The sequence below is a fragment of the Coffea arabica genome, chromosome 2c (assembly GCF_036785885.1).
Source record: "Coffea arabica cultivar ET-39 chromosome 2c, Coffea Arabica ET-39 HiFi, whole genome shotgun sequence".
In the NCBI taxonomy this organism is placed as follows: Eukaryota; Viridiplantae; Streptophyta; class Magnoliopsida; order Gentianales; family Rubiaceae; genus Coffea; species Coffea arabica.
In genome coordinates, this window is record NC_092312.1 from 9506319 (window position 1) to 9523381 (window position 17063).

The 17063-nt window shown below is 38.8% G+C and overlaps 2 protein-coding genes across 3 annotated transcripts; both read left to right on the top strand.

Annotated features, from left to right (window-relative positions):
* Positions 1-223: 223 nt before the first annotated feature.
* LOC140035488 (uncharacterized) lies at positions 224-4189 on the top strand. Its single transcript, XM_072076731.1, has 4 exons — positions 224-506; positions 549-799; positions 947-3136; positions 3245-4189. Exons 1-4 carry the CDS (start codon positions 224-226, stop codon positions 4187-4189), a joined length of 3669 nt encoding a protein of 1222 aa, XP_071932832.1.
* Positions 4190-10436: 6247 nt separating this feature from the next.
* On the top strand, positions 10437-15712 carry LOC113725802 (synaptotagmin-3). 2 transcript variants are annotated; one of them, XM_027249164.2, is made up of 12 exons: positions 10437-11077; positions 12150-12248; positions 12354-12404; positions 12477-12600; positions 12807-12925; positions 13026-13127; positions 13219-13293; positions 13424-13500; positions 13649-13898; positions 14473-14844; positions 15153-15281; positions 15379-15712. In XM_027249164.2, exons 1-12 carry the CDS (start codon positions 10967-10969, stop codon positions 15505-15507), a joined length of 1638 nt encoding a protein of 545 aa, XP_027104965.2. In that variant the 5' UTR covers positions 10437-10966; the 3' UTR covers positions 15508-15712. The 2 variants fall into 2 exon arrangements, with proteins under 2 accessions (XP_027104965.2, XP_071930315.1); XM_072074214.1 differs by lacking the exons at positions 10437-11077; positions 12354-12404; positions 12477-12600 and having other exon boundaries at positions 12179-12248.
* The last annotated feature ends 1351 nt before the right edge of the window (positions 15713-17063 follow it).

Genomic DNA, 17063 nt, shown 5'->3' on the forward strand with positions numbered 1-17063 from the left:
AGGAGCCCTCCCTAAATGGGGCTCCCAAGCTCCAATGAGAGCTCTGGTGTGGAACTGTCGAGGAGTGGGGAGCCCCTTGACAGTTCCCCTTCTTACGGAGGCTGTGTTACTCCACTTCCCCTCTTTAGTTTTTCTGTCAGAAACAAAAAACAAAAAAAGTGTTCTAAATAGTGTTAAGCAAAAAATTAAGTTTGATAACCTTTTTGTTGTGGATCCTGTGGGTATGGCTAGGGGTCTGGCAGTAATGTGGAAGGAGGAGGTACTTGTCAAAAAGGTACTGTTTACCAGTTTCACTATAGAATTACTGATTGTTGATAGGGATACAAATTTGGAATGGTGGTGTGTGTGCATCTATGCTAGTCCAGATGATAGTGTGAGGAAAGCACAATGGGAGGTGATAACTAGAAGAAGTCAGCTATGGGGGGAGTCTTGGGCCATTATGGGTGATATGAACGACATTGTTTCTAATGGAGAGAAGTGGGGTGGTAGAGAAAGAGCTGATAGCAGTTTTTAAACCTTCAGAGATTTCATTAATACCAATGCTCTAGTGGACATTGGCTTTGAAGGAATTCCTTGGACATGGAGCAATAAGTGGGATAATGAAGGAGTAATTAGGGAACGTTTAGATAGAGTACTAGTTACTGGGGGTTGGTATAACAGATTTAGGAATGCGAGTTGTAGGCATATGGAGACAGAAGCCTCTGACCACTCTATGCTGTTATTTGAGACAAAACCTGCAATAGTGAAGAAATGGAGAAATAGGTTTGTTTTTGATAGGAATTGGCTTCAACATAAGGAGGTAGGGAATATAGTTAAGTCAGCCTGGAACAATAGCTGTGTGGGATCCAGATTTTTCAGGCTCCAGTTTAAAATCAAGCAATGTAGAATGGCATTATAAAGCTGGAGTAAGCAGAAGGTGAGCAACTTTGGGAAAATCATCATGCAGACAAAAAAGGAATTGAAGGAGCTGAGGGAGAGTAGTGTGAATGGGAAGGGGCTGAAAATGGCTTTACTAAAGAGGAAACTGGTGGCAGCCTATAAGGATGAAGAGGTATATTGGGGTCAAAAGGCAAGGCAGAAATGGTTAAGGGAAGGAGACAAGAATACCAAGTTCTACCATGCATGTGTGGCTGGAAGGAGGAAAAGGAATAGAATTGGGCTTCTAAAGAAAAGGGATGGGGTCTGGTGCAAGGATGAGGAAGAGACTGATACAGAAATAGTCCAATATTTCAAAGACATTTTTACAGTTGAGGAACCCCAGGGAATCGAAGCCATTCTCAATGAAGTCCCACAGTCCATTACTAGTGCGATGAACAAGCAACTCATCTCACCTGTATCTGAGCAGGAGGTTTACCGAGCTGTCTACTCTATGCATCCAAACAAGTCTCCTGGCCCTGATGGTATGACCCATATTTTCTTTCAAAAGTTCTGGTCTGATATTAAGGAAGATTTGATTAATGTTGTTCAGAGTTTCTTTTATTCTGGTAAGCTGCTAAGAGCAGTCAATGAGACTTTGATCTGTTTAATTCCTAAAGGAGACTCTCCTGTTGATATGACTCAGTTTAGGCCTATTAGTCTCTGTAATGTGCTTTACAAGGTCATTTCTAAAATTCTGGTTCATAGATTACGTAGTGTTATCAGCTATTGCATAAGTTCCTCCCAATCAGCCTTTGTACCTGGTAGACAAATTCTGGACAACATACTTGTGGCTCATGAATGCATTCATTTCCTGAATAATAAAAGATCTGGTAAGGAGGGATTTATGGCTATCAAATTAGATATGTCTAAAGCCTATGATAGGGTTGAATGGATATTCCTTGAAAAACTGATGTTACAAATGGGGTTCTGTCAGAAGTGGGTAGGTTGGATTATGGAATGTGTTTCTAGTGTGTCCTATGCTGTCAATATTAATGGGGAGAAGAAGGGGTTTATCCAGCCATCTAGGGGATTAAGACAGGGAGATCCCTTATCTCCTTTCTTATTCCTTATTTGTGCTGAAGGCTTCTCAGTTTTGATTAACCAAGCTGTCAGACAAAGAAAACTCACTGATCTCCAATTGTCTTCTGGTGGTCCCAGACTTTCTCACCTCTTTTTTGCAGATGACTCATTAATTTTCTGTAAGGGTAAGGAGGAGGAGGCAGTGCAGATGATGGAGGTCCTTAGGCATTATGGTGCAGCTTCTGGTCAACTCATAAACACTGAGAAATCTTCAATTTTTTTCAGTAAGAATGTTTCAGTAAGGGAGAGGTGGAAGGTGCTAGAGAAAATGAGAGGGATGAAGGAGGTCAAACAAAGCAGATATTTGGGTCTACCTTTGGTAATTGGTAGAACAAAAACACAGGTGTTTAACTTTGTTAAGGAAAAGGTGGTTAGCAAAGTTTCAGGTTGGAAAGAGAAGTTGCTCAGTATGGCGGGGAAAGATGTTTTACTGAAATCTGTAGTCATGGCTCTACCAGCTTATGTAATGTCATGCTGCAAACTTCCAAAGGAACTTTGTAAGGATATTGGGAGAGAGATGGCTAAGTTTTGGTGGGGAAGTAGGGGTGAGGAGAAAAAGATGCATTGGTTAGGATGGGGTAAGCTAGCTGAAGTTAAACAGAATGGGGGATTGGGTTTTAGAGAGTTAGAGGATTTCAACCTGGCACTTCTGGCCAAGCAATTATGGAGGATACTAACTCGGCCAAATTTGTTGGTTAGTAAGATCCTTAAAGCCAAATACTTCAGAGGCACTTCAATCTGGAAGATGAAAGGGAAGCATACTGACTCATGGTGCTGGAAAAGCATTTTGAGTGCAAGATCAATACTGGAAGAGGGGGTAAGGAAGAGAGTGGGAGATGGGAAGAATATAGACATTTGGAAGGATAGATTGGTTCCTGTGATGGCAGGAGGTAAGGTGAACCCACAACAGGCCTCAGATTTGGGTTTGAGTAGAGTTAGCGAGCTGATTAATAATGGTAGGTGGAATGAGGAGTTGCTGGAAAGGGTGTTTTTGAAGGAAGAAAGGGAGATGATCTTGCAGATTCCCTTGAGCCTTCAGGAGACTAAAGATAGAATCTTCTGGGCACATTCAGCTTCTGGGGAGTATACTGTTAAGTCTGGGTACATGGTTGCTCACGAGAGAAAGAAAGGGAGAAAGGTGAGAAATAGTCAGGAGGGAGCTAGTAGTCGAAATGAGGTGAATGCAAGGGGATGGAAAGTCTTATGGCAATTAAATATGAAGAATAACCTGAAACATTTTATCTAGAAGTGCATGAAGGGCATTCTGCCAGTCAATGAAAACATCAAGACTAGAAGCAGGCAAGGCAATCCATTGTGTAAATGTTGTGTGGCCTGCTCAGAGTCGACTGAACATATGCTGTTTCTATGTTGTCATGCAGAAACTATTTGGAAAATGGCTCCAGTTCAGTGGGATGGCTTGGAAAGTTTGAGAGGGAAGTTTTGGTTGTGGTGGTCTGAGTTGGTGGAGGCAACTATTAGGGAGAAAGGGGAGGAGCATATTACGTTTACAGTCAACCTGCTATGGCAAATCTGGAAGGATAGAAACGAGATAAATTTCAATGGGAAAGGTAGGGATCCAGGAGTGGTGGTACACAAAGCATTAACAGAATGGCTGGAATACCAGGAGGTCCAGTATGAGGGAAAGGAGGAAGTGAGGGAATCAAGGCTAGAAGCAGGGAAGAAAGGAAGTTGGGCAGCTCCTAACAAAGGGTGGATCAAGCTGAACACTGATGCGGCTTTGAACCAGCAGTCCAACAAAGCTGGCTGGGGTATTGTGGCTAGAGATTGGAAGGGGAAGCTGGTTGCTACGTGGGCTTGTCCTTCTTTTACATGCTCAGTCCCAGTACTTGAGGAGGCTTTGGCAATCAGATCTGCAATGGTTAAAGCTGCTTTGGAAGGCTGGGAAAAGATCATCATTGAATCCGACTGTAAGGCTGTAATAGACAGAATTCAGGGAGATTCGGATGATGTGCTTATCTCCACAGTCTTGCAGGATATTAAGTTGTTAAAACAAAACTTTAAGGAATGTTGTTTCTCCTTTGTTCATAGGGAGTTCAACTCTGTTAGTCATAAGTTAGCTAGATATGCTCTAAATCTAGGATCTATTGTTGATTGGAAAGCTTGTTTTCCAGTTTGGTTGCTTGATATTGCTCGAGCAGACGTTGAGGAGCAGTTGCTCCAGGATGTGTAATTGGGGTCTGATGAATCAAAATGTTGCCGTTCTGACAAAAAAAAAAAATACATGCTGCCCGTATGCCACCAAAACAAACACTACATTCAATTTCAGTCAAAAGCCACACAAAAAAAAAATATGCACAATAATGTCCGATTTATAAGGCGTTATTTTTTTAAAAAAATTTGCCATGCCAACATTTTTTTTAATGATTTTAACGAACGCTAGGCTGTGGGCTTCCTTTTTTTCACCCTTTTGCCCATCGGCAGAATGTTGTGTTATCGGTGGCTCAGCCCAAAAAGGACTGGATTGGTTAGGTACATATAATTGAGGGACTAAATTGGTTAGGTATATAAAAAGTTTAGGGACTATTTTCGCTTCTGATAAATAATTTAGGGACTTTTGTGGCCTTTTGCTCCTCTTAAAAAATATATAAAAAATGAAAAACCTTAATTATAGGTGAAATAAAGTACTGGGTTTTTTAATTCATTGATTGAGTAAATTGCAGTGTGGAACTTGTTCAAACAATCCGTACAAATTTGGATGCAAATGGTTGGAATAGCACTAAAGTAGCGAGAAAATGGGTGGCTATGTTTCCTTCTGGAGTTTGGGATGGTAGCAGACAAAGGTGCTCTACTAACTTATTCTAATTTGGGTAAATTGCAGAAACATAAAATTCGAGCCAAACAAAAATGGCCATAAAGTCGTTAATGAGAAAATAAACAAAAGAAAGAAGTTTAAGACCACCAGCAAAATTATTTACAGCTAATTTTTTTTTGTTTTTGGTTAAAAACCACCACCCACCACCCTACTCTAAATCAAGAGTCAAGATTTGAACCCTTAATCTATCAGGTGGGAGTTAACTTGCTTCTCTTTAGAAGGTTATACTAAATTACATGACGAATTTCACTCGTTCCATGTCTTGTCTAACGGTAAATTACTGGTTTATCCTTTCTCAAAGATTGTGAAATTCAAGGTATAAGACGAGCAAGGCGTATAGTTTTAGAAAGTTTTGTGGTTATTGCAGGTCGAATTCGGAAGAAAAGGCAAAAAGCCAGCAAACTAGATTTTGAGGCCTTTGTTAACGTCAATAATGTCGAACATCAACTTCCACTTGTCCCAACATTTGAGGAATTGCTTCACCTAAGTTTCATATGCGTGCAGATTCATGAAAAAAGTATGTTTTATTTCTCGAATTTCCTCAAAATGTCAAAGCCTATGCACAGCAATCACTGTCGAAGTATCCAACAAACAGCTAATAGATCAGCGACATGAGCGCTACCTCTGATGCATCATGTCCAACTGCTCACTAACTTGTTCTTCATGTGATCCTCTACATTAGCACCAATAAATAAGAATGATCTCAGTTATACAATAATTGGATATTTGAGCCTGTTGTTTTAAGCTGACAAAACTTTGGCCCATTGGGTAACTGTCTTTTGATGGATAATCAACTTGGGCCAAACCCGTCATATGTATTACTTTTGGATTAGCTGAGTTCCTAAATTTTTAAAATCAGAATCTGAAAAATAAATAGATTGGTTATAGGCTCTTGGTCTTAGCACTTTGATTACAAAGTTTCCTAAAAAGCACGAAAACCAGCGGGTGGCATCACAAAATGGATTTTTCTAAAACAAAAGCGGATTTTCCACAAAGGCTGTTGAGAACCGGCCCTATCTGTAAATGGGCCTCACGTGAAAAATCTAGACCCAGACGTATAAATCTAAAAGGAACAAAAAGTGGTGTGTTGTGCTCTTCGTCTCATGAATCATCAATGCCATGATCGAAATCGCGCTTGACAGATCATGGAAGCTGTGATAGCATAAAGCCCAAGTCGATGATATGTAGTTCAACTCGACACAACTCTCAGGTCACCTTTAACACATACTACTACCATTGATGGGATTAGGACAGGTACAATTAAAATTTAGTACAATTAGTGCGTTTGTCGTACTTCTTTTGTAAATTAATGTATGTTTACGACAGACTTTTGTCGCCCGGCAATAGACTGTTTGGAAGCTAGTTTTTTGGACAAATTTTTTACCTACAAATTTTTAACAACTTTTGCTACAGGAACCCCAAAAAATCTTCTCAAAATTTTTTACCTACACACTTCAAATACCCAAGACACAAAAAAAAAATAATAATAATAATTCAACACAAAAAAAATTCCCTTCCCTTTTTTTCTTCTTCCACCCCTATCCCAATCCACCACCACCACCGGTTCATCCCTAGCTTGTTGATGGCTAGCTATGGAGATGCGCATGGTCTTCTTTTTTTTCCCCCCCTTTTTCCCTCTCCTCCTTTTCCTCCCCTGCCATTCTCCCCTCGTCTTTTTTTGCTCTTTGCGTCTCCCCAATTCCTTCCCCCACCTCTCTGTGAAAAAAAAAAGAAAGAAAAGAAAGATGGTGAGAAGTGGAAAAGTGAACAGGGGAGGCGGGAGGTGGCGAGGCAGAGCGGGAAAGGGCAGAGGTAGTGGCGGGGGGAGGGGGAAGGAGGGGCAGAGGGAGAAGGCTGGGGGAGGGGGTGGCGGGGCAGAAGGGGAAGGGGGGAAGGGGTGGCGGGGCTGAGGGAGAAGGCGGGGATAACGGGATTGGCGGGTAGAGGGGGAAGGGAGGAGGTGGTGGCGAGGCTAGGGGAGAGGGTGGCGGGGGGAAAGGAGGAGAAGGGGAAAGAGAGGATAGGGGTGGCGAGAGGTGGCGGAGGTAACGAGGAAGGGGAAGGGGAAAGGAAGAAGAAGAAGAAAGAAAAGAAAAAGGAAAGAAAGAAAAAGAAAAAGAAAGAGAAAGAAAAAAGGAAAAAAAATGTCACCTTACAAAAACTTTTACAAAATTTTTCTACTTACAAAAATTTCTACAAAATTTTTTCAAAACTTCTACAGTACACTACAGTAAAGTTTTAGACAAACTTCCAAAAAACTCAGGTTCCAAACAAGTATTTTTAGATAGGGGAGGAGGAGGAAGAAGAAGAAAGAAAAAAATTTTGTCTGTCTTTACGGCGTATATTTTTAAAAGATTACTGTAAATAAAGTTGTTAAAAAAAATTTTCTCTATTAAAAATATGATGGTAAAAAACTCACCATCCATCCAAATGAAGTAGTTACAATGTACATCGTGAACAAAGTTTACAAACACAATAATAAAGTAATGCTAGTATCTACCAAGTTCATGTAACAATTGTTCCTGAACAACTTCCTTCCAGGTTAGGGATGGCAATGGGGGCGGGTGCCCGCGGGTGCCCGCCCCGCGGGGGGCTCTCGGGGCGGGGGTTGGGGCGGGGGGTGGGGCGGGGGCGGGGGGGAATTTTTCCCCCCCGCTTAGAAACGGGGCGGGGGGCGGGGGAGTATACCCCCGCCCCATCCCCCGCCCCGCCCCCCGCAAAACAAAAAAAAAATATAAAAAAATATATAATTATATATAACATGTAAGTTAATTAGTTCTAAATTTATGATAATGATATTATTAGTTAGATATACTATATAATGTATATTAGTTTATGTAATATAATTGATATAATCAATTATATGAATAATTCTACATGTCTACTAATAGAATTTATTAATTAGTTATACTAAATTTACTAATATATTTATACTAAATTTCTAATTACACTTAATAGAATAACACTTTTTTCTAAAAAAAAAGCACAAACACAATAATGAATTAGTGATTGCATTTGTACTAAATGTGAAAACTTGACTATTTTAGTTATATTTATTTCATCATATTGGATTGTATTCAAATAACTTTTGTTTGATTGTTTTTATGAGTTTCAATTGTAAAATTACAATGAATAATAATTTGATGATGTGTTGATATTTTAGTACTTGATTATTTATTAAAATTTAATTATAATAAAATTATATAATAAAATTTTATTAACCCCGCGGGGGCACCCGCGGGGGAAGCGGGGCGGGGGCGGGGGGAGCAGGAGGCGGGGGACGGGGCGGGGGACGGGGGGAACTAATAGGCAACGGGGCGGGGGACGGGGGAGGGGTCCCCCGCCCCAACCCCGCCCCGTTGCCATCCCTATTCCAGGTGGATGGGACAAGTTACCTCCAGGCACGCCGTATTAGCTCAACCATATCTTTCGTAGGGGATATACATTATTATTATTTGCAATCGATGGATGAATTTCGTTTTTTACTCAAAAAAATTTGACCAAATCCTGTAAGATCTTTTAATAATAATGATACACTTTTATCTTATAATTAATATATATATATACTAGCACATAGAGGTATCACCAGACCAATCTGACTTGATTCATTTTTAATCATCAGCCAGCAGTCAATCTTAATTTCTTCTTCTGCTCTAGATCTTCTTGTTAATTTATTATTTTGTTTTGAAAAGTATCGAGGAATTTGCATTTGGAATCTTAAAGGCGCCGAATCCGGAGTTCAAATATGTGATTTGACAAGTTTGCCACGTGCACCAGAAGCAGAGGAGAATAACTCAAAAGCACCAAACAGGTTCTATCTGTATCTTAAGAGCTAAGGAAGCCGATGAAAAAAACAATATGGAAACATTTTATTTTTAGTGATGCTGAGTTATTGAATTGGTCGGGTTGCGTGTCTTAGTTCAATATGCATAGAGGGGAAAAAAAAAAAAGAAAAGGGAATCTCGTCAATAATGACGTTGTCAGGCCCTAATTTCACCAGCTGCTACTCTCAAAATATGAATATGTTAATGGCAATATTGTCAAACGTACAGACCACGGAGGTTTTTATTATGTAACGCAATGATGGATGTCTTATTTTCAATTGATTATTTTAATGGGGTTTGATTTCAGATGATTTAGTTTTTGTGACGTTCCAGTTGCTTTTATATTCTAATTATAAATTTTATAGTTTAGATTTCATAGAGTTCTATTCCTGTTCTCAACCCATATGAGCTAGAAGCTTCCTTCGTAGACTACTTCGCATGGTTAAAGGTGCTGCCAACGCCTTCTTAATTGATTCGAATGCTCTTGCTTGCTTTTCTCTCCAAACAAAGTCTCTTCCTTTCTTTAATAGCTCTTGAAATGGATGTGCTTGTCCTGCCGAGGCTGGAATAAACCTTATCAAATGTGATACCTTCCCAAGGAAATTCAGTTCCTTGGGATAATAAGTAGGTGGAGGCATATTCTATACCGCCCTTGCTTTAGCTGAATCCACAGCTATTCCTTGCCTGTGAAAGCTTGACTGCAAGACCCACCCGTCGAGCTGGGACGAAAGTCGGCCTTAGTGATCCAACGGTGCCGAGTGTCAACGGATAAAAGTTACTCTATTTGAGTTATCCGTCTTAGGTTTCAAGCTCTAATAAGAAAGAATAGCTTTTCTTCACAAACCTAAAATCTATAACGAATCAAAAAGTAATTTTTGCTGATTCTAATTACTCTCCATGATCTGTTTCTATAATCAGATTTTATAAAATCTAATAAAGTAATCAAGAACAAGTCCCATATATAATAAATATGGGCTGATAGATGGATAAGTAAATCGCGGACAACGTTATAGAATTTTTTAAAAAAAAAAAGAAAAGAAAATCGTAGATCTATCATACTTCTAGAAATGCATTCTCCTTGAAAATTCAATATGTTCACATCATCTTTTTTTTTTTTTTAATTTAGTAGTATATTTGCATTCTTGTTTGAATTTAACGTTTCGTGTACGTGCACTTGGAGTCTGACTTCGTCATCTAGAAATGGGAGGAATCGTTTTCGTATTCCTATTCCACATGGCGGAAAATGTGGTTTAGTTCGCAGAAAACAACTCGCGCGATATCTTTTAGTAGTATTAAACAAACATCGCCATGGAATTTCCAGGAGGCACAGCACACCCAGAGAAACAACCTCTGCTTGGAAGCCTTTCTTTAATTTTTCAGGATTAGATTAGGCCGCCTTCTCACTCAAGTGATGCAACAGCCCACAATGTTGTAGTTGTTGCTGTTGACGTGGTCCTAATGTTGGTTGATTTTTCCTCCGGTCGATTTGCATTTTCTGTCAATTTCGCAAATTGCCAATTTCGCGATGAGTTCCCTTTCCTTCAGCTTGGGTGGGACTGTTGTTAGATGATGTATCAGCGTCAAACTTAAATACGTGACGGCGATATTGACATGCAGACAGTCAACTTTGTATTTCGTGTCCATTCAATTAATTTAGACGAGAAATAAATTAATTTATAGCAATCCTCAATCTCGACACGTAAGCTGGTCAATGAAAATCCCAAAAAAATCACATACTATAATAATCCATCTGCAAGACATCCAAAAGGTCCGTAAAAATCCATAATAAATGGGTAAGAATTTTTAACCCTCCACACTTTAATTGATTTTAATGAAGTATCTCCCGAATTTCATTCATTTTGAGTAAACCTCAGAGGATTACAATTTTACAGCTGACAAGCCGCGGACAAGTATTTTGACGCAAGAATTTATTCTTCCGACTTTGTCGTTGTGCTGAATAACACAGCCCGAGTTAAAGCCTAGCCTGGGAACAAATTTTTGGCTGCTTTTTGAAGTATTTGACACCGTGTCTCTGTTTTGGCGGTTTCGTTTTCCCTCTCTTCGTTAGTCGTTACCTGTAGAGTGTAGACTTCACCGGATGACTAAATAAATTTGCTTCTTAGATTCTATCGACAATAGCAATTCCTTCAACCTTCATTTTTCTTGTTCTGGTTTTGACCTTTTTAATCTATTCTTCTTTCCATCTATATTTCCAATTCTGCATTGCCTTCGTCCAGCTTCAATTCCTCGGTTCTGTAGGCTGTATGTGCGTCAGTTGTTGAAGTTGACAAGGGACAAGCAGAGAATCCGCATGGGATTCCTGAGCACTTTCTTCGGAATTTTTGGTTTCTTGGTCGGGTCTCTGATTGGAATCGTGTTGGGTTTTTATCTCTTCATCTACGCGGAGCCTGAACACGTTGAGGTGATCAGTTATATAAAGTTCTTGTAGTTCTTGAATTCCTTTATTATTATTGAATGAGTTTAGAACTGTTTTTTGAAAGTCTTGCTAAATTCTGTCTGATGATTTCTTTTATGGTTACAAGGCGTATTGTTATTTGATGGGTTTTCCTGATTTTCTGTTAGTGCATTCTATTGTTAAGTTTTGCATGATCATGCGTTTCAGGGTTCTGTTCCAATGTCTTTTGCCTTGTGTTATCATCAGCTTCAAATCCCTTGATGCTGCTAAGAAATTTGGAGGTTCTATCTGATGCATCGGTTATTTTCTGGTTTTTTCTCCCCCCGAAAATGCACATGTTTCTGAACCTTTCCAATTAGGTGAAGGAGCATGAAAGATTATATTTGTTGTTTTGTAAGTTTATCTTGAATGAGATGTAAAAGGAACTGTCATACCAGCTGTTTCCAATTAAGAATTAGCCTCTTCTTGCTATTCCAATCTCTCTTCCGTGTGACTGGAGGAGGTATGCACCAGATGTTGCAGGGGAGATATTCTACTGGAAGCCAAATCCCATTCTTAGTCCAAACATCTAACTACCCGCTTTTAAACATCTAACTACCTGCTTTTAAAGGGCTTACACTTTACTCCAATGACTGAAACAATCCAATTCCACTGTTGCAGCAATATGGAATAACCTGCATTTCAATGCCATTATGTGCTGATCCTCATTGAATGAAAACAGTCGGTACAAAAGAAAATAAGTATGCAAGATGGAGATTGTAATGATGATTGTTGTGTATAAAGAAATTAGATAAGGCTTAATCAACATTGTCCAATTGCTGTCTAAAAGTTGCAATAATTTTGTGTATTTGTATCATGCATATGAAAATTTTACTGCTTATTTTGTGTGGCAAATTCAAGTGATCCTTTTGCGGTCAGTCAATTTTTGCATGCTTTATGTCTTTAGATATTCCATTTCCGTGTTCAAATGCTTGGCAGAACAACACATGAAGAACATGAAAGATGTTTTTTTAGATGCTTTATCTAAACATGGATAAGAACAGATTCGCCTAATTGAGGCAATTATTTGAATTTACAGGATCCCAAAGGCAAGGCACTTGACAAGCTCGATACAACTGAAATGCAAGATCTTATGCCTGAAATTCCATGGTGGGTGAAGAATCCTGATTATGAGAGGGTAAGATTTTGTTTTCAATTCTTCCAGATGAGGCTGTTTACTTAATTTCTTTTAATCACGTTTTCTGATTTCTGGATCTTTGAACCATCATTGTGGGTCACGCAGGTAGACTGGTTAAACAAATTTATTCATGACATGTGGCCTTTCATTGATAAGGTAATTTTGTCGTGATTAAGACTTTATTGTTCGTGATCAGAAATAGTAAATTCGGGTTCATTCACTCTACAGGCAAGTCATGGAACCATTAGAAGCATAGCAGAGCCTATATTTGCTGACTACATAGGGATGTGTAAGATAGAATCAATTGAATTTGAAAAAATAAGCCTTGGAACTCTTTCGCCAACAATTCATGGTGAGTTTTTCCTTTAGAGTTTTGGTGGCAAATGTAGTTGCTGCTTCATGTGCCCTTTGATTCTGTTATGTCACAGTTCAATAGCTTCTTTTAAGTACTAGGGCATATATAGTCACGTCTCTTTGATGTTTATAATCGTTAGAAAATTTAATCATGATTTTCAGTATATGCATACACATTGACTGGATCTTATCATGCCTTGACAGGTCTTAAAGTTTACGAGACAAATGAGAGTGAACTAGTAATGGAGCCAGCAATTAAGTGGGCGGGAAATCCTGACATATTAGTCACCGTAAAGTTATCATCTTTAAGAATCTTAATCCAGGTTAGAAGAGCACAGAAAAAATAAGACCTTACAACAGCGAATTTATGTGGTTCTAGGAAGAGGTCATTTTTGTTGAAGGATTGACGTTGCTTCTTACCAGTTGGTGGACATACAAATTGAAGCAGCTCCACGTATCACATTAAAGCCTCTCGTTCCAACATTTCCATGTTTTACAAACATTGTTGTATCCTTAATGGAGAAGGTAAGTAGTGTTTATGGCTTCATGAATTCATTCAGTAGTGCATCAGTAAGGGAAAATGCATTTATCTGATGATCATCTTTATTTTGTGCAGCCACAGGTTGACTTTGGATTGAAAGTGCTGGGTGGAGACGTCATGTCTATTCCTGGCCTATATCGTTATGTTCAGGTGGCATTTTGACGAATTTGTTATGGACACGAACTTGGGGGATGGGTGTCACAGGATAAATTCTTGTCAGATATATAATCTTACTGAAGTACCATAAGTATTCACCTCAAACTTCTTCCTTTTCTGGTAGGAAACTATCAAAAAACAAGTATCAAGCCTCTACCTGTGGCCACGGTGCCTTGAAATTCCAATTCTTGATGCTTCAACGTAAGTTGCTTCTTGTGCATCATACAATCTTGCTATTGGAAAAATGATGTGTAACTTGTGAAATGTTGTCGTGCATTTAGTACAACTTGTGGGTCATATACTAAGTCCTTTGCCTCCTTTTGGCTCATACTTCCTTATTACCTTGCAGTGTGGCTGCTAAGAAGCCTGTTGGGATATTGCATGTAAGAGTTGTACGAGCCATGAAGCTCTTGAAGATGGACTTGCTCGGACTTTCAGATCCTTACGTTAAACTAAGTCTGAGTGGAGACAGGTTGCCCACTAAGAAAACTACCATCAAGAAGAAAACCTTATACCCTGAGTGGAATGAGAATTTTAAGCTAATTGTGAAGGAACCTCAGTCTCAGTTTCTTCTTATAGATGTCTATGATTGGGACAAGGTACACACCCTCAGTCTCAGTTTCTGTTACATTTAGTTAATATTGCACCTCTTGAGTTTAACCAATGAATTTGTTAACTGATAAATATTTCTATATCTAAAATGTTGAAGAAAGTATGGTAGTGAAAGCGATTTTTCATTGAATTTTACACAGTTAAAGTTTAACCAGAGGAAATGTGATTTTAATCTCTTGGATGTCAATTGGATGTAGCTTCAAGGAGAACAGACTCTTTCTTTTCTTGGAAGATAATATTCAAAGGTTCTTTACATCATCAGGCTCCATTTGCAAGCTGACTGGTTAAGAACTGATCATAATTTATTTTTCATAGACTGCCATTCATGGTCAATTTGCAATCTCAGGCTAGCTAATACAAGAAGGTGAAGTCCACAAGAACTGTTTGGAGATAAATTAATTGAAACAGATATATGCAGTAATTTGTACTTTTAACCCTGACAATCATCTTTTAGAATTTCTGATACATGCAAGTTGATAAATGCTGTGTGTTCAATAAAGTGCTAAAATGGGACGAAGAGTTGAAATAAAATTCTTTCTGTTGGATTGCACTTTGATGGAGGTTGGAGCACATGACAGGCTGGGAATGCAAGTTTATCCTTTGAAGCTTCTAAATGCAAACGAGACAAAAGAGTTGACACTGGACCTGCTTAAGAGTACAGATATAACTGATCTTCATAATAAGAAGCAGAGAGGCCAAATTGTGCTTGAGCTGAGGTACGCTCCTTTCAGAGAAGACAGTGCTTCGTTTAGCGGGCCTCTTGACAGATTCAGTAGGAAAGCAAGCAGAATTGACACTAAATCCAGCAGTGAGAGTTACAGCGGAGCTGGTTTACTTTCGGTTACCGTTTATGGAGCTGAGGATGTAGAAGGGTCACGTCACAACAATCCATACGCTCTGATAATTTTCCGAGGAGAAAAAAGGAAATCAAAGGTGAGTAACGTAGCATGGTTTCTTCCTTCGTTTCACCTATTTGCCTTGGAAATCAAGTCGTTCGACGACGCAAACACGAAGAGTATGTAAAGGTGTTATCTTATGCTTTTCTTTTCTCATTTGCTTTCTGTATATTATTGGGGTTAGCTCATTTTTGCTACCTTGAGAAAGCACAGAAGACACATCCAGACCTTTCAATACAATAATATTGTCTCCTACTTAATACAAGCAGCGAATGAAGATAGAAAATGACTAGCGTTTTAGTATCATTTCAGCTGCTAACAATGAAGAAAATTTTGTTCCCTCAGATGATCAGGAGAACTCGTGATCCAGCATGGAATGAAGAGTTCCAGTTTACGCTGGATGAGCCTCCTGTCTCGGAGAAGATTCGTGTGGAGGTCATGAGTAAGCGTACACGATTCGGATTGCAATCAAAGGTAGTCAAATCCATCACCATCCCATTCTGAGTCTTTTTGGTTCCCATTTAATTGTTTAGCAGCACTGAGTATCTTGATTTGTTTTGTTTCTGTACAGGAATCACTGGGATATGTGGAAATCAACCTTGCTGATGTTGTGAACAATGGAAGAATGAATGAAAAATACCATTTAATTGATTCAAAGTATGGACAGATACATGTTGAATTACGATGGAAAACAGTATAAGTGCAATTGTCTTGGAACATGATGGATGCTCTGGTAAAATTTCAACCATAGCAACATCATTACTGCGAATGAAAGGTCGGCTTCTGGAAGATAAATCCTTGAGATTGAGTGCCAAAAGTTACGTTGTTCCGTTTGGGTATTATTACATTATTGGTCAAATTCTTGAAAGGGAAAATTGCAGAAACCTCCCTTGAGGTTTTTAACACTTGCACTCACCTCCCCTGTGGTTTAAAAAATTGCACTCACCTCCCCTAAACTTATTGATTCTTTGCATATTCAGTCCAAACGATTAAAATATTGTTTTACGGAGTGAAATGAGATATTTGTACCAGATTTGCCCTTTGTGCTACATGCCAAATAGTATTAACAAAGGAATGACAAAGTATTACAAATTAATTAATAATTAATAAACTTTAAGGGATGCAGTTTATAGGCAAATAGGTATTACTTATTCAAAGTACCATCTCTTTTTAGGATTTTGAAAATCATAAGAAGGTTACGTGGTAAAGCATTAAATTGTAAAGTGTTCAAATGCCATGCATAATATGTTTATAAATCTTAATCACTTCAGTTATTTTAATTTCTAAACAAAGGCTTCTCGACATTTTCAGATCGTTCTGATACAAAAAACCATTTACACTTTAGTCGAAATTACAAGAGGGTTTTTGTATAATTTTTGAAACTATAGGAGTAAAAAAAAGTGTAATTTACCCGAAAAAAAATGCCACAAATTATTCATACAGGATTGTTATAGTAATGAGAAATTGCAGAAAATAAGATTTTTGTATATACTTAGATACCTACCAAAGCGTAAATAAATGGTGATACACTCCATCGTCCAAGGCATTATAGGATACGGGGCGTGACAGGGTACCAACATTACACCTATTATTATCGGAGCACCAACCGTATCCAGTCTCATTCTCCACATAGTGGGCCTAGATCAATGATGCCCAATCTTCAGAAGTTGTAGTTCTCCAGATAAGGCGAACTCTCCTGGATCAATCAGTGGATTAATCTTGGATCGCCCTTGGGCCTTGGCTCATTGCTGTCCGGAAGCGAAAGGTTTCCTGTCAGGCTCACAGCCCTTTCTCTTTCTTTCTTTCTTTCTTTTCTTTTTGTGTATTTTCTCTTGCAAAACAGTCAGTCTCGCTGTCCTTAAATTGAAAAAGGAACCATGACATTTTATTTTCTTGCAAGAAAATATTTGAAAATTTAGGAACTCTAAATACATTTGATTTCTGGATTTCTTCTCTTGTTCACCCAAATTATATATTATATATAACAAAAAAGAAACATGAAATTTTCAGGATCAATTGGCAAATGTTAGAAAAGAAGACAAAAGAGTGCCGTTCTTATCTTTTTTTTTTTTTTTTTTTTTTGTCGACACAGGGGTGTTCGGGTCAATCCTTACGGGGCCTGGCGCCCCAACCCGAGTGCCGTTCTTATCACACTCTGCTTTTTTGGCAAATCGTGGATTGTTTTTTCATCTTTTCTTCCTCTCCTGTACTTATCGTTCTCCTATGGATAGGCTGGTTCATCCGATTTGGTCAACT

Coding starts and splice junctions, on each gene's coding strand:
- LOC113725802 (XM_027249164.2), top strand. CDS start 10,967: ATGGGATTCCTGAGCACTTTCTTCGGAATTTTTGGTTTCTTGGTCGGG. Junction 13,294..13,423: donor GCCTATATCGTTATGTTCAG/GTGGCATTTTGA, acceptor CTTTTCTGGTAG/GAAACTATCAAAAAACAAGT. Junction 15,282..15,378: donor GATTCGGATTGCAATCAAAG/GTAGTCAAATCC, acceptor GTTTCTGTACAG/GAATCACTGGGATATGTGGA.
- LOC140035488 (XM_072076731.1), top strand. CDS start 224: ATGGCTAGGGGTCTGGCAGTAATGTGGAAGGAGGAGGTACTTGTCAAA. Junction 800..946: donor ATTGGCTTCAACATAAGGAG/GTAGGGAATATA, acceptor ATCATCATGCAG/ACAAAAAAGGAATTGAAGGA. Junction 3,137..3,244: donor AGAGAAAGAAAGGGAGAAAG/GTGAGAAATAGT, acceptor CATTTTATCTAG/AAGTGCATGAAGGGCATTCT.